At 40.0% G+C, this 23,247-nt stretch overlaps 1 protein-coding gene across 5 annotated transcripts in view; it reads right to left on the bottom strand.

Moving 5' to 3' along the window:
- Window positions 1-9,850: 9,850 nt before the first annotated feature.
- The window catches only part of mRpL28 (mitochondrial ribosomal protein L28), a 38,026-nt gene continuing 24,629 nt past the window's right edge, over window positions 9,851-23,247 (bottom strand). For all 5 annotated transcript variants that reach the window (XM_067091312.1, XM_067091310.1, XM_067091308.1 and 2 more), the window contains 6 exons: window positions 22,776-23,023; window positions 19,680-19,784; window positions 19,180-19,333; window positions 14,445-14,588; window positions 10,470-10,639; window positions 9,851-9,976 (listed from right to left, as the gene is read on the bottom strand). In XM_067091312.1, the coding sequence (XP_066947413.1) occupies window positions 9,925-9,976; window positions 10,470-10,639; window positions 14,445-14,588; window positions 19,180-19,333; window positions 19,680-19,784; window positions 22,776-23,023 (873 nt within the window). In that variant the 3' untranslated portion in view covers window positions 9,851-9,924. The remainder of the gene's footprint in view (window positions 9,977-10,469; window positions 10,640-14,444; window positions 14,589-19,179; window positions 19,334-19,679; window positions 19,785-22,775; window positions 23,024-23,247) is intronic.

Below are 23,247 nucleotides of genomic sequence, written 5' to 3'. Positions count from 1 at the left end.
TACAAGTGTATTGAACAGTTAGGTTCAAATTTCTGACGAGTTAACATCAAATTTATATTTCCTTTTACCAGTGGCACACTAGACAACAAATAAGGTGATTTGCAGCATCCCTTCCATCCCAGCTGCAAAGCTCCCTGCTTTTTACTCTTCATCTGATCCCTTTGATCTTTCCTTATACAGTACAGCTGTCCACTTACCTGAGCTTTGCCAAGCTCTAGTCCCCACCTCTCATTAAAGAACAAATCCTTAGTGGGACAACCACGAGGGTGCAGAAATTGGACTCGGTGGTTCCATTAAACTATTTCAGTCTTTCACTCTTGTTCTTTCACATTCCTGTGTTGTATAGTGATCACTGTTATGACCGACATGAATACCAGTATGATCTAAACAGTGATAAATATGACTATTTATGTACAAAACAAACTTCCTAGTTTCCAGTTCCTGAAAAATACACTAGTACCTGACATACACTTGCGTCGATTATTCAGAATACTGCACTGGTACTGTAGCCTCCATCTTATTAATTATAAAAACTTCATGGCCAAAACTCAATCCTCGTGTTACCATGACTTGGCAGTGGCCTCTTTTGCTGTTACGGCTTCATCTACACCTGAGGATGATTTCCTATATCTAATCCAAGCAGTCAGACATTTTCTTCTATATACTTAAATTCTGTTTTCCTCTGTTTTGCCTCTTCCTCCACTCAAGTCACTGAGTATGTATCAAAGAATACTTTATCCTTTTGGCTCATTCAGGTTCTCTTGAGCTTACATGAAAGATCTGCTTGGAGATCTCTCTCAGCTGATAGTGGCACAAAGTGTATGCTCTCTCCTCTTTTTTTGCAGTCAACTTTAATCCCACTGTCAATTCAAAGAGCTGCCTTGTGGAGGTGACACTCAACTTTTACAAAGTTTTACTTACAGGATACTAATGGTTCAATTTGGGGTCATTTGTCTTGGTCACCCAAACTCTTTCAGTAGGAATAGGTCATTGGTGTACTTATCATCGTTCTCTTGCCACTACACACATGGAGTCTCTCACACACTCATATCCCCTACAGGAAATACACACTGTATACAGGTCCACCATAACAAGAGACAAACTTATTGAAGGTCTTGTCCCCTGCACACCAACAAAGCTTGGGTTTCATCTCCATCTTACTACACTGAGAAACAAAGAGGAGTCTAGCACGTCTCATTCACTACTCAGAATTCTAATTCTAATTAGTTAGTTGTAAGGCCACAGAACCCAGAGTAACATACTAACAGTACACAAATATTGTTAGGTGTCAATAAGATCACCACACCATACAACAATGGGCACATTAAGTATGAAAAAAGTATGGCAGAACACATCTATCATGCGCCCATTACAATATTTCTGCACACAACCACAGTTGGAATCACAATGGCATAGGTAAGCCAAGAAAGAGCAAGTATCATCCCCAAGGCCTACTTACATTACTCTGTTGTTTTCTCAATGCAACATGACCATCTGAACTCATGTAAAAAGGATAACCCCACACATGAAAAGCAGAGCCTTGCGTCCCTGTAGGAACAACTACTGTTTTTACATTTATTGGCTCGATGCCCTGGTTGAGGAATATAAACTTTGTTTTCCTAGATCTCTTACCTCCTCAAGAGAGGGCAGACCTTTGACCTTTCTTCTCTTCACTATTAATATCTGCATCCTGCCAGGCATTGTCCTTTCTCCTACTTCTCTTCCCTGACATCTGATAGGCATGATACAAAGATGTGTAAAATAAGGACATTATGATTCTGATACGTACAAGTTGGTGCAACTGAGATTAAGTGAATCTGGGCAATATTTATAGGTCTTCATCTTAGTCATAAACCCACTGATGGTAGCACTTCCATCACTGTATCTGATATTTTCTTCTGGTTTATTTGTTAGTAGCATGCATACTAAAATCACAAGCATTACTCTCTTAGCTAATCTTCAGCCTACATCACTCTTTTGTTTTTAAAAATTTTATCAAAACAGACACCACTCCATCCAGGACAAGCTTGCCTATGTATAGATATCAAATATATGTATTCTTGTACACTTTCATTATTATCATTTTACAGGAATAAGTATGTTTATGTTACCTTTAATATTCTATTCATGCCTAACCATTTATACGTTCTTATAAATACTGTAAGATCACTGGTTGAATTATGCAACGTGGCAACATTGTATTTTAGCAGACAATACTTTTGTCTTTCCCGCCAATTGCGATGTATAAGGTAGCCAGTCAGTGGTCACTGACGGGTGACGAGCGTCGGAGCCCATCCTCCGCTCTCACGTTTGTTTACGTCTCTTCATTAAATGGGAGTGGAAAGAATCTGCTTTTTCATTCATCACCTTTCAGTGTGAAGACATTACATGTCGCAGTGTGAAGACATTACATGTCGCAGTGAGACATCACATTACATGGCGCAGTGTTATGTAGCCGCTCCCTTGATAGAGACTTCAATCAGCCGGACCCCAAATTCGAAATTCAAGCAACCGTCATTGCTGTATTCGCCTCTCACCTTGGATCTTACAGTGATTCGGGATATCATCGACAGTATCTGTGTGCATTACAGTGTCTCCAGGAGTGATTTAGTGTTTGTGAAAGGCAGTGTGATGTTGCGAGACCGCTCCCCCTCGCCAATGCATAAGGCTACTCAAATTTTCCCCCAGCGATTTCATGGACTGCCTTATCCTTCTCATGCATCGGTAGACACTGAGAGCCCAGAAGACAACCGTAACCGTCACTAGCCTATGCCCCGCCCACCACCACCACAACACACGTACGCACACACTCGCCTCCATTCGCTCGATTTTCAAGCCTTTTTACAGCTTATTTACAACAGGATCTTTTATTTTAAATACTCCTGGCGCATTTCTTCGTGTACCTACAGAGAACTGAACATTTTCCTTGCACCCTAAAGATCCTAAGCTTTCGTAAGATACCCAACTCAATATGGCTCAGCAAGAGGAACAGCTAATTGAATTATTGGATCAGAGAGGAGAGGATCAGATGGATGATCCAACGGGAGACGACGGATCCATGCATCCCCCAACTGCTGATGATACCAGCCCCTCCACACTCGATGAAGATATCAACCCCTCCCTTCCTCCTCCTCTTACGCCCAACAGGCCAGGAGGCCGTGATAGTGACATGTTGCACCTCATACATTTTCTTCAAACTTCCAGCTTGCAGGAGCAAGCTCAAAGGAGACAAGAGGAACAGACCTTCAGGCAACAAATGGAGCAATCAAGACAGGAAGATAACCAGCGATTCATGGCTCTGTTTACACTGCTGTCAGAACAGCTGGCATCGTCGCAACAGCCTCAGCAACCCCAGCAACCTGACACCACACTGGCACCCCCTGCCACGCCATTAGGAGCCCAACAGGTAAATACACCCATGACTTCTAGCCAGCCTAAGGTCCATCCCCCTCCAATTCTGCAACAAGATGCAACATATCAAGCTTTTCGTCAATGGAGACTTCGTTTTGAGGATTATGCAGCCCTAGTTGGACTTGACAGCTTGCATCAAGCAGCCCAGCTGATTCACCTGAGGACCTGCATCTCCCTAGAAGTTCAACGTCTGCTTACGCATACACTAGGCTTCCCTCATGACACATCACTTTCCCTCACAGAGGTGTTGAATGCACTGCAAAAGCATTTTCGCAGTCTCAGAAATGAGGCCTTACGACGCAGAGAGTTATTGTCCTGCAAACAGGTTGTGGGAGAATCATTTGTTGATTACTATGCACGCTTCAAGGATCTCGCCGATGAAGTGGATTTATGCACTGGCAACCCCGCTTCCTGCGCAGAAAAGCAGTTGCAAATGGTAATATTGATGGGAGTGAGGGACGAAGAGTTAATACAACGCCTTATAGCCCTCCAACCCTCATCCACCCTCGCAGATTTTGTGACTTGCTGCCGCTCCTTCGAGTCTACACGTGCGACTGCATCAGCCATTGCATCCGCCCCTAGACAGATCAGCGCTGTATCTTCATACAAGAAGAATCAACGACTACAGAAGAGGAATTCTCATCGATCTCCCGACCTGCGTTCTCAACATTCTACTAACGGCGACCCCTGTCAAAACTGCTCTCGCAAGCACAACTCAGGACAGTGCCCAGCCTCGGGTGCCACTTGCAATAACTGTGGACGCACAGATCATTGGCCCCGATCTCAGAAATGCCCTGCTAAGGATACCCAGTGCAGTGCCTGCCAGAAACAGGGACACTTCGTGAAGATGTGCAGGTCTACCAAGACAGATTGGACTGGATCTACAGCTTTATCTCCAACACCAAGTGGACATCGGCCCTCATCACCTACTAAGTCAAACTCCAGCTGCCGTCTCGTGGGTGCCGACTCTGATAACGAGTCCCCTACACCAGTCACTGTCTCCCTGTCATTCGGTGACATCTCATCGCATCTCCAGCTAATCCCCGACACAGGAGCAGACATTACAGTGATTGGCACCACGCACCTGGATGCACTCCACATACCCAGGTCAAAACTTTCACCTCCACCCTTGACGGATGTCGTGACTGCAGACAGATCCCCCATTCCACCAGCTGTGGGATGTTTCCAAGCAACACTTTGCCTTGGCAACAAGTCATGTGTAGCGACCATACATGTTCACGAGGATATCCAGACTGCCCTCCTCTCCCGTGGACATTGCCGAGCCCTTGCTATAGTGTCACCAGAATTCCCAAAGCCCATTCTGAAGGTTACACATGTCAACAGGTGTGCCCAGATTCCTGACTCTGCCATGACATCACCTGCAGCTGCTAAGGATTATTTTCTCCGCCATTTCAACGACGTACTCATATCCAAGGCAGATCTGCAGATTCAGCCACTAAAGAAGATGACAGGTCATCCAATGCGGATCCACCTGAAACCTGGTGCTACACCTTTCGCTGTACATACGCCCAGGCCCATTCCGTTTGCCCTCAGGGATCAAGTAAAGGAAGAACTGGACTCCTTAGTGCAACAAGGAATCATCACGCCCGTAGGCGACGAACCCTCCGAATGGTGCCACCCCATGGTACTGGTACCCAAGGACAAAGGTGTCTGCATCACTGTGGATTACACCCACTTAAATTCTCAGGTTACCCGCCCAACACATCCATCGCCCACGCCCCATGACGCCATCCGCAACATCTCTCCTACCGCGAATTATTTCACGACAGCGGATGCCCTCCATGGCTATTGGCAGATGGAGTTGGCAGAGGAAGATCGCCATCTGACCACGTTTATAACTCCATATGGAAGGTTTCAGCACTGCCGTGGCCCAATGGGATTCGCAGCGACGGGTGATGCTTACTGCCTCCGTGGAGATATGGCTCTACAAGATATCCCCAACTGTGTGAAGGTTATAGATGACATCCTTATATCAGACGAGGATCTCCCTTTCCACCTGCAACACATAAACCAAATGCTGACCAGGTGCCGTAAATACGGCATTACCCTCAATAAGGAAAAGTTCACCGTAGCTGTCCCTCAAGTTAAATTCTGTGGGTATGTCTTATCACCTGACGGCATCGCAGCAGACCCTGACAAGGTATCTGCCATACATGACTTCCCCACGCCTTCCAATGTCACAGACATCAGGTCGTTTATGGGTCTCGTAAACCAACTTGCCGACTTCACCCCAGATATCTCATCAGCAGCACGGCCTCTACGCCCGCTCATGAGCCCAAAACGCTCATTTATCTGGACGCCTGACCATGAGCAAGCATTTAAGAATGTCAAGAAAGCTCTAACTTCACCACCAGTCCTGGCACCTTTCAACCCAGGCTCGCCCGTGATCCTGCAGACAGACGCCTCACGCTTGTATGGCCTTGGCTATGCCCTACTTCAGGACAACGGCCACGGTCGGATGCGTCTCGTCCAGTGTGGCTCCCGTTTCCTTACGGACACGGAAACCAGATATGCCACTATAGAGCTGGAGCTACTTGCAGTCACTTGGGCCATGGCTAAGTGCTGCCTATACCTGTCTGGACTTCAGCATTTCACTGTGATGACTGACCATCACCCCTTGATTCCTATCCTCAACCACTACACCCTGGATGCCATTGAGAATCCACGCCTGCAACACCTCAAGATGAAAGTGGCCCCCTACATCTTCACCGCAGTATGGCGTGCGGGGAAACAGCTCTGCATACCAGACGCCCTGTCTCGCTCCCCGACCAGTCGCCCCACACCTGAAGATGAGGAAGACTGCGCCACCTCAACTGCCCATGTCAGGCGCATGGTCACCAGCACTGCCATTTCCACCGACGATCAGGCAACAGGACCCATCATCGAAGAAGACAGGACCCTACAGGAACTCCACACTGCTGCATCTCAGGATCAAGACTACAGTCGCCTCGCCCAGTATGTCTCCAATGGCTTCCCCACCAACCGCTACGACCTCCACATCTCTGCCCTCCCGTATTGGAAGCTGCGAGATAGCCTTTACGCAGATGAAGAGTTAGTGCTATATGGGCCCAGGATCATCATACCTGCAGCTCTCCGTAGACACACCTTGGCTCGCCTCCATGACAGCCACCGAGGGATCGAAGCTACTCGACGTCGTGCAAGACAGACAGTATTTTGGCCAGGCATTGATGCTGACATAAAGAACACAGTAGAAGCTTGCAATGCTTGCCAACAGCCTCTCCCTAGTCAGCAACAGGAACCCTACATGTGCGACGGCCACCCGACCCGGCCCTTCGAAAGTGTGTCAGCTGACTTCTTTCATGTTGCAGGGAAGGCATTCCTTGTTATAGCAGATAGACTTTCAGGCTGGCCTGTGATTGTCCCCTGTGGAAGCGACACGACTGCAGCTAGAGTCACAAGAATGTTTTGTGTCTACTTCCGTGAAGTTGGTGTCCCACTCCGCTTACGGACAGACGGAGGACCCCCATTCTCCAGCCAAGACTTCAAGCAATTCACCGAACGCTGGGGAGTCAGACATATCATCACTTCCCCGCATTACCCTCAGTCCAATGGACATGCGGAAGCAGCAGTAAAAGCAGCCAAGCATCTCATTATGACGACAGCCCCATCTGGGAATATAGATTGCGAAGATTTTGATAGAGAACTGCTGGAGCTTCGGAACACTCCGACCCCTGCTGGACGCTCCCCTGCGCAGATTCTCTATGGCCACCCTCTCCGCACCTGTGTTCCAGCCCACCCGTTATCATTCACGGAAGAGTGGCAAACTAAGACTGAGGATTACGACCGTCGTACTGCTGCCTGCGTCGACCAAGCCACAAGCCACTACAATTCTCATGCCCACCCTCTAACCAGGCTCACCATCGGCCAGCAAGTCAGGATACAGGACGCCAAGACGCTACGATGGGACAAGGTTGGCATCATGATGGGCCATGGCAGGTCAAGACAGTACGAAGTGCGCCTTCCTAGTGGCCGCGTTTGGTTCCGAAACAGAAGACATCTACGCCCAGTGCCTAACACAAGTGATGACCCTTTCCCCCAAGTCACTGCATCCCCTTGCTTCGGCCAGGAAAACAGGCCTTCACTCGTCGTTCACCCCGACTCGCTGAAAGAAGTCCATGTTCCGCTCGAGACGGTGCTACGAGCGTAAAGGGGGGAGGAGGTGTATAGATATCAAATATATGTATTCTTGTACACTTTCATTATTATCATTTTACAGGAATAAGTATGTTTATGTTACCTTTAATATTCTATTCATGCCTAACCATTTATACGTTCTTATAAATACTGTAAGATCACTGGCTGAATTATGCAACGTGGCAACATTGTATTTTAGCAGACAATACTTTTGTCTTTCCCGCCAATTGCGATGTATAAGGTAGCCAGTGGTCACTGACGAGTGACGAGCATCGGATCTCATCCTCCGCTCTCACGTTTGTTTACGTCTCTTCATTAATGGAGTGGAAAGAATCTACTTTTTCATTCATCACCTTTCAGTGTGAAGACATTACATGTCGCAGTGAGACATCACATTACAGCCTAGGCATGCTCCATTCCACAAGATTTAATCTGCCATTGCGTAGGACTGACGGGAGTCACAGTGATGGTCTATTAATTTTCTTTTGTATATGCATCACCATATATGTATCCCCATATCTTTGTTTCCTTGATTATTTGGGTATACTTTTATTTTGGGTTCCATTTACTTTAGTTTGTTATGGTCTCCATTTCTGGCAGAATTGCCTTCAGATGTTTTCACTGATCCCATTTCAACATAGAACTAATTTATAAATTCAAGGTGGTCCACACTGTAATTTGCATAAAAAATTAATTAAAGTGGGCAAATTGACTTTAAGAATTTTGATATTGATGTTTAGTATTAAAGAATTTTTCCTTTGTTACAAGACAACACTAAAACTTGTTATAAAATACAATACTCTGACTCAACATATGACATATGAGGCACTCAGAACCACACACAAGTCAAAACAGAATTTTCTTCATTTGTAAAAGAGCTTTCACTCAGAACCACACACAAGTCAAAACAGAATTTTCTTCATTTGTGAAAGAGCTTTCAAAGTTCACAACTGGGTAGCTGCATTCAGCAGGAAGTTCAAAGAAACTTTTAAGTTTTCTTACAAAAGTACCAAATGCCTCTGATTTATAATGCATTAAAGCTGAGTTTTACTGACTACTATTTATAACTATTCAAGGAATCAGAATGGTGGTTGTTGATATGGCTAAAGAAAAATTTTAAGATATTAAAGGAATCAAAATAGTGGTTGTTGATATGCCTGAAGGAAAGTTTTAAGATACTAAAGTATAAATTTCAAGTGTGCACAATAATTCTTATAGCCCATCAAAGCCACCTGAGTCATGATTTTCTGACAAGTACAGGTGTAACTACAATAGTATAGAGATGCTGAAATGCAGTCTGTCTCTTTTCATAACGAAATGTGGAAAAATGTTACTGCATAACTTTCATAAAAATCATGCAAGCACAATAATTTAATGACTCATTAATACTACATAACTATGATATTCTTATATGCAAAATGCCCCTAATCTTTAACAGGGTAGCTTATACCTCTAATATTATAAAAGATAGGGAAATGGGGCTTGTCTCTATTTCTAAAGAAATGCTTAGAGATGTTAATGTATAAATTTAATGTAAGTTCTTGATTTTTTTTTAGTTGCGTAGTTATTACTTCATTAATATAAAATATACTGCAGCAGTCTTTGCTTCTGTTTATACAGAAAAGTTCATGCACACAAAATATTTTTTTTTACTTACAAAGCCAACCGATTGTGACTACATCACAAGCAAAGTTATTACAGCATAAGAAAATTTACCTGATCTTGACCTGATTTTGTTAACAATACTATAAAAGGCTGAGAAAAGGAGTTTATATTTATTTATAAAGAAGTGTCATCTGCATTAAACCATTCACGCTCTGAAATAATGATAAAGAGAGTAAATGCTTACTCAAACAAATAACGTTGTCAGTTTGCAAGCAACATGTAACATTCTGGAGGCTTGCAGTACTGTTTCCCAGGCAGATTCCATTAATAAATATACATATGCTGTTTACATTTATATACTATTATAAAATGCTAACTCCCAATATGTATCAAATGTCATATGTATTTCCTACCTCCCTGCCTTGTCAAATCATCCATCCCTACATGGTGCATCTATTTTTATTTCTACTTTTTTGCTGTTTTCCTCTTCCTCCCATTCATCCAAATTATGCACTCTGTGTATGAGCTAGAACGGGCTCATAAATTTCACTGTGATTGCTGCCTACAATAACAAATTCAATATTCTGTATAACATCACAAAATATTCTGTAGCATGACAATAAAATACCTGGTGTAAAGGTCATTCAAATATAAAGAGTATATTTACAAACTTTACTGACAATGTATTTACACACAACTGACAAATTATAGCCTACCATACTTACATAATAATTACTCCTTTTTGGCAAATGGGTTAACACTTGCCAGCCAGCTAGTGCTTGAACTGAAAAAGAGGAAAATGTTCACTACTATTGTGCCATCATGTCCACAACAACTTCACCTTTATAAGTTCAAGTTAAATCACAGAGTTTTGTAGAAGGGAAAAATGAAAAACTTAAATGTAATTAAAGCAAAAGTTTGATCTTTAAAGTTCCTATGAACTGCAATCACAAATCTGTAAATTTACAAATTTGCTATACAATCCTACTAAGCTTTATCAAAAATTGACAGCCGATTCTCTTTTTTTAAGTAAAAAGGCTTTTTCCTTGCATACAAATCATACTGCTTTAACCTACAATAAATTTGCATATCAAAGAGAAATTCTCTGACATCAATACAAAAACCACTTTCAAAATGTAATGAGGAATCATTCTGTCTGCCTCTAACTAAATTCCAGGCACAAGACTGAAACAGCACCAAGAGACATTTAAGTGATGATATATTCAAGTTTTTCATAAACTTTCTGTGCACAAGAACACAGTCACATAACAGCTTACCTCTTTTCTTTATCTTCTTCTAAAATCTCCTCTTTGTTATTCTTTAAATACTCCAAAAACTCTTTTCGGAAAGCATGCTTCAAAGGTACAGGTTTGACATCTTCCTCTAGGATCTTCAACTTTGTAATCGCTTCTTTAAGATTCAGCCCAAACCATTCAGCTTCTTCCTCCTACAACAATTAGTTATGCAAAAGTAAGTTCCATGCTACTATTTTCATTTGCATGCAAAGCTGAATAAATTTTACAGGACAATCCAATTTCAAATATTTACTGAATCCATAGCTATAATAAAATTTCTTTATAAAATATTCCATGAAAATAACTTACTTATATATTTATAAACTGCATAATACATCATGTTTCACAGCTTGAAAACATAGACATCTTAGCTGTCAATTAAAACATTACACAGAAAATTCTGAAATCAATTACAGCAACCTTACAGGCAGCTGGAAGAACACAGAGTGACCTGTAACTGTCGATATCAAAACTTACAACAGCCACCACATTGCACAATATCCACTAATGTGGATGTGCCTGGTTCTTTGCCCTGTCTAGGTTTTCTAAAAATTTAACATCCCCTGAATGAAAAGCAATTCTTATGAAAACTGGCTCAGGATGACAATTATCGGGGATAGTAACAATACCACATGCTTTACCTCTAAGGCATTATGAAGTAGCTCAGTTTAGTCCTTAGGACTGATTATCAGCTTACAATTATTTATCTAATAAAGGAGGTACAGCAGATGCGCTACATACAAAAATGGAGGACGTTGGCTTGATTTACCAAAAAGGAGGCAGAAAGATTTCTCAGTGTTATTATCAAAGTAGAGCATTATTACAATTTTTTTGCAGTGAATCTATAAACTCGGTTTACTTCCTGGCATCTTTCAGCTGAGTTCGTTTTTCAACTGGGGCAATTTTATCTAAGGGTGAATCTGGACTGTTTATTATGGCATTACAGTTCATAATTTTATAGAACAGCTTTGTGTAAAGCTAATATTTCTAACAGTCTCTCAGTATTATCTACACAGTGCCTGTGGGCTCCTATGGGGTCATGGAATAGGGCTAAAAAATTTGCAGATGTCACAGGTGCCAATAAAGTCGCAGTCTTTTATATCAACTGTGGGTGACATGCTGAAAACTTGTTAGAACAACCCATTACATTATCTGAAATATGAACTAGGTCCTCCAGCAGCTGGAGACAATCTAAAGAAAGAATTCTAGACATGACCTGCTATGATGATCAAAAACACCAGATGCAACTCCATGTATGCTGCTTGTACTGAGGTCTCTCAAGATACCACAAGTTACCTTTCCTAAGACAATTAATAGAAAACACTGCTCCACAGAACATAAGTCATATCCAGAACACATTTAAAGCAGTAACAGTAGATAAATGTATGCTCACTGAACCCTTGCAATAAGAAAGCCTGCTTCAACCTTATTTTCAGATACAGCAGTTTCAGACAGAAAAATCAAACTTAGAAGTCCTTTACTGTAATATTTTAGTTCAATATTCCCAGAGAGAGTTACAAATACAAGACCTGTATAATACAAAATAAAACTATTCAAAATAAAACCAACAAAATAAAAGAAGAGCAGTATATCTGACAATATACAGTCCCCTTAACATTCATCCTCCCCGCTTAATTCACACCAATTCCAGGTGTTGCATGGCCAATTGTTGAATGCTAAACAGCTATCCCCTAGATACACTTCTTTTCAAGAGAAGGATACATATTAAGCTAGTCCTTTATTATGAATTCATTATATGTCCTAGTTTTTTAGCCTCTGGGAATTATGTTGTACTATAACAACTAACATTGGTTACAGTTCCAATCAGAAACACTTCAAAAGCAAATGAAAATGTCAGAACTTTACATTTTAATGAATTTAATGAATGATGCCTTAAAAGTAATGAAAAAGCACCTTATGCCCATTTTAGTGCTGAAATTTAGTTGGAAAAGTCCAACTATACATGTACAATATGCAAATGTTATGAACAATGAGAATATCAAGCAGGTGAGACTGAGAACTCCATGCGATGGAAAGTCTCATCCTTCACCGAACGATACTTTGCACAATCCAGTGACTATTTTGCACTTGGGTCTTCAAACCTTAACTAGATGTTTAGGCCAAAAACTAAGATCATTATGGACATCATGAAGTAGAGTATTCGGCTCCTGTTCCTAGAATGCAAACCACGTGAATATATTTCTCTACACAAAGACAACTAGGTTTTATTATGGTATTTCAAGTAATGGATACTTTAATGAAAAACTAATTCGAAATACAGGTTGACCATCACTAATCCAGCATCATTGGGACCTGGAGGGTGCCGGATTAGCCATTTTTCCGGATTAGCCATTTATTAGGCTAGAATACACAAAACCCAGTAGCTAAGCACCTCATCTTAGAATTAAAATATCCCATAAATCAGTACAAGTTGGATAATAAAGAAAAGACAATTATCAAATACAGGTAGTGCTCGAGTTACAATAATTTGACTTACGATATTTCGAGTTTACGATTACGATGGGGTTAGCAATTAATACCGGTACGAAAATATTTAGGAAATATTTTTAGAATTCGCGCAAGCGCAGGCAGCACCTACACTCAGGTGGCGAGAGAGACCAACTTACAATGGAAAAACTTCTTTTCCTCCATCTCTGTATTCCATCTGCTAGTTAAAAAGGTAAAAGAGAATGATAAAAGTATTGTTAGTAACGTTATACTCTTGCGTAAATGCGTACAGCCATAAACAACCGAACGGGAAATTTGTTTTGCTAATAATCGTATCGGATAACAACTGTTTTGCTTGTATTTCAACCATCGTACGGTAATACACAATTACCGTAGTTATGTTACAATTGTTACAATTGACGTTAAGTACTGTACAATAGGACTGATATATTTTTTACATTATACCCTTATTCGCTTTGGAGAAAAGATCGGCAGGGAAATATACTGCTACAGTAACTTAAAGCTGTAAGTTGTAGTTGAAGCTGAGAAAACAATGTTCAAGCTGCTAATGACCATAAATTATCGTGCATCGGCAACATGGATGAAACTCGAACGTAAATAAAACTGGAGAGAATGTATTTTAATCAAAATTACTGGGCATGCAAGAATACAAATTACTACTGTTTTCACGCCGATAAAAGATAAATACGTAAAGCTCGTATTATGATGAAATCAAGAGAAAATAGCGAACGGAATCTTGATTGTTTTTACACAAAACATACATGCCCCCAAAACGGCCAGCTGCGATTCCCGCGAACGTCATATACTAACGAAAAAAATAGCTAAATTAATTTCACAACGAAACGTATTTAAGTTATATTTCAACTTAAAAACACTTCGTATAACGAAAAATCTCCGTGTCCCAAATAAATAAAGTATCCATATTCATTTACGCTAACTAGAAGCAAGAAAAGCGCTTTGAACTTAGTTAAATGCGGCGAAATAAACACCGGGATATCGATTCCCAAAACAAAACATTGATCGCAATTTATAATACAAAAGCAATATGAGAATATACGCAATTGGAAACAATATAGTAAAGCATAACTTTTTAAAAGATCCATGAAAAAGATGCACATTCGTTATGTTGATGTTCGTATAATAGTGTTAATATGTGAATAGAGTTCAGTATAATGTAGGCTAGGCTACCAGTTTGTTGATGCAGCACACTGCGCCACCAAATCGAAGCGGCTGGCAAGCGAGTTAGCGCAGCAACCTGGGAAATTTGAAAATTAGTGCGGAAACATTGGAAATTACCCTAGCTGAAATTTGTGCCGGATTACTGATTGTTCCGGACTACTGATTGCCGGATTAGCGATGGTCAACCTGTAATTAAAAAAACTGTTTTGTTAGTCACATACCAAGTGCAAACACCACTGAAAAATTTGCACAGAGTTCCCTAGTCTTATACAGAGCATACACACATTACACAGCATAAATTATACTTACAGGAATCATGTACTCTCTGTACTTTTCAAGTACTTCTTCCCTTTTTGAAGGATTATCTGGATACAGAGTTCCTCTGGCTAAGGCAAGATACATTTCCCTTCTTATCTTCAATGCTAGTTCTGACATAAGATCAGCTGGGGGTGTCTGAAACAAAAAATTTACATAGTACAATTATATTATTAATTTGGATGATGATAATTTCTTTGTTCAATAAATTTATTTAATTTCTGTATCCATTAATTCTAGTATGCATCTGATGGTATCTTTAAGAATCACATAATTTAATGGTTCAATCACTTATAATACACAATTTAAATATTTCTCTGGAATTTCACATTTTTGGGGTGACAGCATATTCATTCATTCCAGCCAAAACTCGTCAAACCCTTTTCAGATATTAAAACCAGGTGGCACAATGATGAGATGAGAGAGAGAGAGAGAGAGAGAGAGAGAGAGAGAGAGAGAGAGAGAGAGAGAGAGAGAGAGAGAGAGAGAGAGAGAGAATATCTAACGGTAATTGGTTTCATCCATTTGAAAGTAAAATTATGACACTATACTTTGAATGAGTATTTAATGCTCTCTCTATTCTTGACGTTGATATGACACAGGACTTCTTACCAGTGATGTCACTGCCTTGCCCTTTGTACCATGAGCAGAAAAGGAGTGTTCATGTCACTGCCCTTGAATTCATTATTTCAAGTAAAAGTTGATCTTCATCCCCAGATAAACAATTGATTGGATTAAAAGAAGTATAGACTTGTCGAAACTGAACAGAATGCCCAGCACCAAGGCCAGATGCATAAGATAATCCTGTGCCCTCAAGAATGCCTGAAAATTTGGACTCCTAGCAGATGACTTTCACCAGCTAATGGAGCTGAAACATGGGAGAGAGAATATGGTGCCGTGTTCACACTAAAACAAAAAGCTTTGAATCAGAAGACCTTCCCTTTGAAGACAATGCGTTGATGCTTCCTTGACTGAGGTTGGATCAGGACAAGGATGTATGAATCTGGCATATCAACAGAAAACACTGTCCCCCTTCCAGAGGCCGGTAAGGCCGAACTGAATTACTCCATCAAAAATGGAGCAAAATGAACAAACCTGAGACTGGAAGTGTCCAATGCTGGTCCCTAGCCCCCGAGGCCTCGGGAACAAGAAAAGTCAACGGTAAAACCTTGGTGACAAGTTTAAAATTAGCTCAATTACCTCCTTGTGCAACAACTGTTTGACCTCCTTGAAAACTCAGAACTTCTCTGTGCGAAGAGGATGGGCAAGGAAGGATATGGAGGATGTCAACAGGGGTGGAAGAGTAACAAAAGGTACTAAGTATCCTTCTCTGAGAACCATCACTACCTAAAATTCTTCTATGAAGCTTTGCCAGATACTCCAAAAACTCTGTAGATGGCCTCTTACTTGGCACTGTAAGTTCAAAACACCAGTTACAGTTGGCTTTGCAATTCTTTCACTTAAAACATGAGCCTTGACTACCCTGAAAGAGCTAGTTGAAGTGGATCAAGGGTGGTCTAGGTTGATATTCTGCATGGAACTCTCATGTGGAAAAGCCTGCAGGTGCAGGACGCTTCAAGGTTAAGAGGCAATGATGAGACTTGAAAAAAAAACAGCTACAGTTCGTTAAGATGGAGCTACTCTACAAGATACATATGAACACAAATGTTCCCATTATTTTAAAACCGAGTTGTAAAACACATAAGGCATTCCTCCCTAAGCGTGGGAAATAGGTCTATCATGGTAAAGTTAATGCTAAAATGCTTCATCATGAAAACTGCCCCTTCAGGACTAAGATTTATCTTTATTATTATTATTATTATTATTAGTGTTATTACTATTATTATTATTATTATTATTAATATTGTATTATTATTATTATCATTTTTTTATTTTACATATTTTTTTTTACCTGGTGCATTTGCAGTCAATGAGCAATCATGTTAAGAATGATATACTATACCAACTTCATAAGTGCTTTGTCTTACTATTAGGCCAAAGTGCCTTACCAATTGAAAGCTCTTTGCTTCCATGGGACAAGCAACTTGGAAGAACTTGCATCTTGAACGGAGGAAAGGTGAAAATCTGACATAGTATCTGTGTCATAACACATAGTTCTAAGTACCTTCATAATACTGGAAACCAAAGCAGCAGCACCCAGAGAACCAGCTTTAAGGGAACACTTTCAAAGTTGCCTCACAACATGCCTTAACAAAATCAGATAGCTCCAACTTTTTACTTGTTTTAACAGGGGCCGAAGTAGAAGCACACAAAAGAGCGCCAATTAGTATAGATTCATCTTCAGCAAATAGAAGAGGGTAAAGCGTAGCAATGTAAACTGCTAATCGCATAAAAAACTAATGGAGAATCCTCCAAATCGGGTTAAAAACTGTCTAGGCTGAACAAGAACCACAACAGCAGAAAACAATAAATCAGCTGACCAAGATGGCAAAGCCAAATACGCCTGAAAGCTGACATACCTGGGACCGCCAGCCATGATGTCGCAAAAAGCAAAAGGGAAGTGCCACAAAGCTGCATGGGAGTGGGTGACTCACAGCTCAGCTGGGAGATGGTTGGATGGGAGAAGGTAGAAGGTTCTCGTGTGACATTACCAGTGTTTCCCCATCTCACACTTTCACAACAAACCCAAGAGATAAAAGCTTCGACTTAACAGAAGACCCTGCTGGGACGACATCCACAGCTGTCTACACAACACTAGAAGCAGTGGAAGAAGAAGAGCTGCTAGTACAAAACGTATAGTTGTCAAAAGGTGAGGAGTACAAGACTCTATGGGGGGAACTGGAATACTATGTCTATATAGATACCTCAAAGGGGTCACACATCAGTCACTCTTGCCAGATGAGGATAGATAGTTGACATGAGAGCTTAACTCTACCATATAAATCTTTTTGGAGAATGCTTCAAATTCAAGACTATATGGTTGACAGACATGTAGCAAAGGGCACAAACCTCTGCCCTGAGACACGCCTTGGTTCCCTGGCAGAGGAGAGGACCTACTAATGCAAGGCAGTCCAGAGGGTGGGCTACACACACAAAGGCTCTGACACCTTCTCTCTCTAAAAATAAACAAAAAGGATACTATGGGGAGAAACCACAATCCTTACCCATAATATACCTGGTCAGGTGTCTAATTGATGACAGAATGAGCTCATACTTTTTCAAGTTACCTATCTGTTCACCTGAACGACACGGATTATTAGAAGATGGAGAAGGAGTGAAAAAGAAATAACACCAGAAGGTGAATAGATACAGCAAACTTACCACCACCCCTAATTGATTGTCTACATAAACTAACAGCCTCTTGCATCTTTCAATAACTCACAAGGTTTACACAAAACTCGTTCATATAGAACCTTATGCTTCTATCTCTGCTTACTGTAAATGACATAATGCAAAATCAGAAAACATGCACAATACCATACAGGAGAAAAACAGCCAGAAATAGTCAAAATTATTACAGTAAATTCACCCCATGTGCATAAGGACACGACATGGTGAATTCTGGCTAGAACATAATCATTCCAATGCCACCTGGTGGGAAAACATGAGATTACAGACAGTCCATCTGGGTCAGCCATACACTATTCTTTTGTTTATTTTGAATGCCAATCACACCCAATGGCATGGAAATGTAAGCCGACTTTAACAATAGGTATGATTAATTTTTAAATAATAAGCTATTTTTAGTGATTTCCATATGTGCATTTATCTTTGGATCTCATTTAATATTGTGGTAAATCATAGTACTGTACTAGGACATGTCATATTATTACTACACTCTTTACATGAGAGGGTAGTCTAAATGCTGTACAGTATAATATCTATCATCTATATTATTACAGGGTCTATCATTTCATTTCTTGTGTGTGTTTACTTTCAAAATTATTGTTATTTGGTTTGTTGACTGTGAGAAAAAAGGAATTCAAATAACATGCCTGTAAGCGCTGAATATTGAGTTATGGGAAACCTCTGATGGTACGTTATCACAACCACAGATAAAAAAAGTATGATTAGAGACTGCATATGAATAAGAGAAGACAACTGGAAGTGAAGGATGAAATATAAAGTATGGAGGGATGAATCACCAGGAGAAGTACCCAAAAAAGTTGTAGAATGAAGATGGTCATTGATAAAGGGCAAATAAATCAAGGGAGAATACTCAAAATAAACAAGCACCACTAGTAATAGAGAACAAAAATGTTACAATGTCAACATGATATGCAAAAGTTGAATGAAAAGCAAGAAATTCAAGAAATGAATTTGAAAAGTGGGTGTATAAGTGGGAAGTTGGATAACATGGTGTTCAATGGAACATGATGGAAGAGTTACCTTTCATGAATCCAAATTATGCTAATTTCATATCTCTTTACCATGCAATACATCCATCCTGACTCATACTAGTCAAGTAAATTTGTAAATTATCCTACAAAAAGCAAAAAACAATTTATTATAGTTTTAATGCTGTCCCTGTAAAACAAAAAGGAAACTCTATAATGGAATCAAAATCTGCTGCTATGAACACCATATTCTTTGGAAGCTTGAATTTCATGTCAATGGCCCCTGTGGGCTTGTTCTATATGAATAGGGTTCATTTTCTTCTGCTTCTAATAATAATAATAATAAATGATGATAATGACGATAATAATAATAATGAAAATAATACTGAATGAAACATCTACAATACAGAATTAACACAAAACCAACATACCTTCAAAATGTAGTTATCAAACCCATAATGTTCATCTACAAGTTTTAAAGTTCGCTTTGTTACAACTACATTAATATATTTATCCAGTATTTCTGAATAAAAGACCGTAGACTGGAGAGAAGGAACCCAAAAACGAGGAGTACGACGTATAGTCCTGCATGAAAGAGAATGAAAGACACAACGATTACAGTACTCAAGTTTTACAATATGGAGCCTTGCTGGCCTATCTCACCCTCTCCTATAGCTATGAGTTAATCAAAACAAATAGTACAGTATTCCAGTTTATCATTCAAGACCCCAGCCTAATATTAGTTTAGAAGCGAGATTAGAAACTGAACTGCAAAAGGAAGACTGGAAACTGAAAAGTAAAAGGCAAAAAGGGATTCAACAGCATACAGAATGAACATTTCTCAGGGAGTACTTATCTATTCTGAATTTACAGCACCCTAGAGTTGCAACTAGACTAATTACAGAGACTTGAGTGAATAAAGTTTACTTACTCTTTTCTTTTACGAAATCCTTTAATGACAGCCTCTCCACCCCATATCCCTTCATGCAACTCTTTTGGCTGCTTGAGTGGTATAGGCAAATCCTCCACCTGTTGCCTGAAATAATAAAACAAAAGTTTATAACACTCTCACAAGAAAAAAACATTTTAAATTGTATTGAAGAGTTGAATACATTAGGTAGCTAAATATTGAGACTTGATTTATGAGAAAACAAAATATACAATTTGAGTTTCAGAGATATAAGGCCTCTTTTTACTGCCTCAATTTTCACTTCTCTTAACATTAAGACACAGTCATGAGCAAAAATTGCCTTACTAATTTGTAAAACAAGTGGAGATTACCAACTCAAGATGGAATTCTTCCTCTCCCTACACAGTACTGCCACTTTTGTTGCAAACAATGCAGAAATGATGGAGTCAGGATAGATGCAATATAAAAGGACACCACTATATAACAATGGTCTATGTGTATGATATAAAAAATAGTTCTAAAACTTTACTGTTCATATGAAAGACATTATTAATTTACATTTAATGAATATATATTGTACACAAAGACAGGAATCCATCACATGATGCATGGTTTTGGTTAGACCTAAAAGATTAAATTGGGATTCACTGAATAAGAGTAATATTTGAAGTAACCATTACTAACTGTTAAGTAACATACTCTGATCAAAATTACTGTGTTATAACTCATATGTTAAGAGGCAAAGGGTCTAACTACTTGTTTGTCAGGTTTAACCTTTAGTGTTTTGTCTGATGACTTCTTACCACTCTATTCTCTTTTGTGCACTATCAGCCTGGATTCCAAGTCCCAGTCATCTATACATTTTTTCTACGGATTTTGTTTTTGGACCTTACCATTAGTCAGCAACCTCTCCTTTCTATGCATACCAATCATGTGATTGGTTGCTCTTCTCCGCTTTTAAGTACATGCACAAAACATCTCAATTCATTTTCCAGTACAGTATCTGATTACACCTCTTTGCTACTTATTTGTAATATTCTAGTGACAAAAGACTGTCCAGTCTTTTCAGATCCTTCAAGGGACAAGAAGGGTACACTCCCAAAGGAAAGGACAACATGCTAGCCTGCCTCAGTGACTGATCATGGGAACATGGCAGTCGATCAGTTGAAACATGCTCAGAGGATGGCACTCAAACAGAAGAGAGCGCCATACTGAAGTCATCCCTCCTGTAGGTGGCCCCGTGAATGGACAAAGCCAAACTAGTCAAAGCTATAAGAGAGTGATCACTTGCAGTATTATGCAGGCACAAATCGGGGGCTCTAGATTGACCAGACACCAAATGAGGTGCTGCACACACATGCAAGGGTATCCACAGTGGTACCCTGACACACCTAAATCCATCTACAGGAAATTGATCCAGAGACAATGCCAGTGCCAAGTGAGAAGGGGTTAAGTCTGGAGCAGTCTCCTGATCCAAGAAGGCACAGGAGGACTAAAAAGTCCTGAGCATGCTAAGGAATCCCTGTGTCAACATTCCTATGGTAGATATCTCACCAAGAGTTCAGTAAATACTGCCACTGACCCTCAAAGAGAAAAGGCGCTCACTCGAAGTCCTAGGAAGAGGATGAGGAGAGTTCAATGATGTGGAGGAGGAAGAAGCACACCCACAATTCTTCACCTTAACCACATCCACTGGGTAGCTCCTACAAGAAAGATTACCTCCCAACAAGTGTACCTGGCTTGTCACCAGAAAGAGTCTGATGACTGCCCACCATCTTACAAGTACCCCCTTGAGACCAAGCAAGAGATCTTTACTGCTCCAAAAAAAGATAGAGCAGTGAATGTTAGTATGAATGGTGGGAACTGAAACAGTTGATTTTCATAGGTATTCAGGAGTGAATGTACAAGGTAGTCGGATAAGAAAAAGGAGGGTCACAGAAGAGGTGAAGAAAGGAAAGTAGCAGAGTCTATTCAAGTGTTGGAATGTGTGAATGGACTGCTGAGCCAACTTTCCTTAATGGAAATGAAGTGTAAATAGGAAATTCAAATAAAACTTTTTTAAAAAGTAGATGCTGTTACAATGAAAAGTTTACATTGCATGTGTGGAGTATCTGAAAGATGCAAAGAAGTGATGAAAAGGATTACCAAAAAGACAAAATGGGGAATGTTCAGTCTGAGTATATAAATATTATATCAAGTAAGAAACAAGTAAATGTAAAAAATATTCAAATAATTGTGTAGTATATTTATGAAATAAGCTACACAGCAAGTGGGAAAAATAAACCTCTAATGTAAGCAAACTGAAATCTGAACACAGACTGGCTGAGTTACTCAAGATACTGCAACATACACATAGTATACAACCAGTCCCTGGTTTACGACGGGGGTTCCGTTTTTCCACCGTGTATAAACCGAAAAATCGTCGAAAATCATCAGAAATCCTAAGAAAACCTTACGTTTAATGCTTTGGGTGTATTGAAAATGATGTAAACTGCATTTTTATTGAGTTTTTCATTAAAAAACCTCCAAATTTTGATTATTCTGCCGTTTTGGAGCCATATTTCTTCCATCGGATCGGCGTACAACGCGTCGTAACCCCGGAACATGTGTCATAAACCGGGAAATAATTTCTGATGAATATATTTGAAAAGAGTTGTAACCTCGGAACGTCGTAAGCCGGACCCGTCGTGAACTGGGGGTTGCCTGTACACCATACACCTAAGGCATATCACAACACTAGGGTAAAAACTACATAAATACTCCTTATGATGATAGATTAAAACATGCTGACAACTGAACCAAATTCCCATATAATGTGAATCTTAGTAATAGCTAACAAGCAAATTGAAAGACCATATATAAGTATATCTTGAAAATAACCAGGGAATGATGAAACAAAAAGGACAATAAAAAAAAACCTATGCTTCACTGCATGTAAAGCAACCAGAACCATGTGATGAATGACAAGTGGGGCCGAGGGAAAAATACACAGCAGGAGGTGGGCTTGCCCATTATCAGTGCTCTACTTGTTTATGAATAGCAATAGTAATCCAGCACTATTCCTCCACACCTACCAGATACAGTGTTATGGTTTAAGTAAAATCCTTTGTTACTTACACTTCTCCTGTGGGCAACCTTCTCCAGTTACCAGTCTCTGGAATATAATGAACTGGAGTACAAGGTGCTCTCTTCCACTCCCAGTAAAATTTCTTATAGTGGTCAGGTGTTTTTGAAAGATAACTTTCTGGCCGAAAGATTTTCATTGCAAGCCATGGCTGAGTGAGAGCTTTAGCAGCAAGTTCTACGGGCAATTTAGCAGATATGCCAACTTGATAAGCAGCTTGTAATGGTAACTTGGATGTCATCTGAAAAGATGAAAAAATGTAAATTTAATAATGCTAAGAATCTTTAAGCTTGAAAATGAAAAAATGACCACAGTATGGTATCATACACCTCGCGAACTGGTATACAGAGCAGAGTTACCTGGCTGGGTAAAACTTGGAGCCATCACTGCCATGAGATCAAATAAAATCAAAGCTAAAAACTGTCAAGCTTCACTATTTGTATTACTGTACATCAAATTCTGGAA

Source organism: Macrobrachium rosenbergii, chromosome 48 (assembly GCF_040412425.1).
Source record: "Macrobrachium rosenbergii isolate ZJJX-2024 chromosome 48, ASM4041242v1, whole genome shotgun sequence".
In the NCBI taxonomy this organism is placed as follows: domain Eukaryota; kingdom Metazoa; phylum Arthropoda; class Malacostraca; order Decapoda; family Palaemonidae; genus Macrobrachium; species Macrobrachium rosenbergii.
The sequence above is the reverse complement of the archived record's forward strand: the minus strand, read 5'-3'. Positions and strand labels throughout refer to the sequence as shown.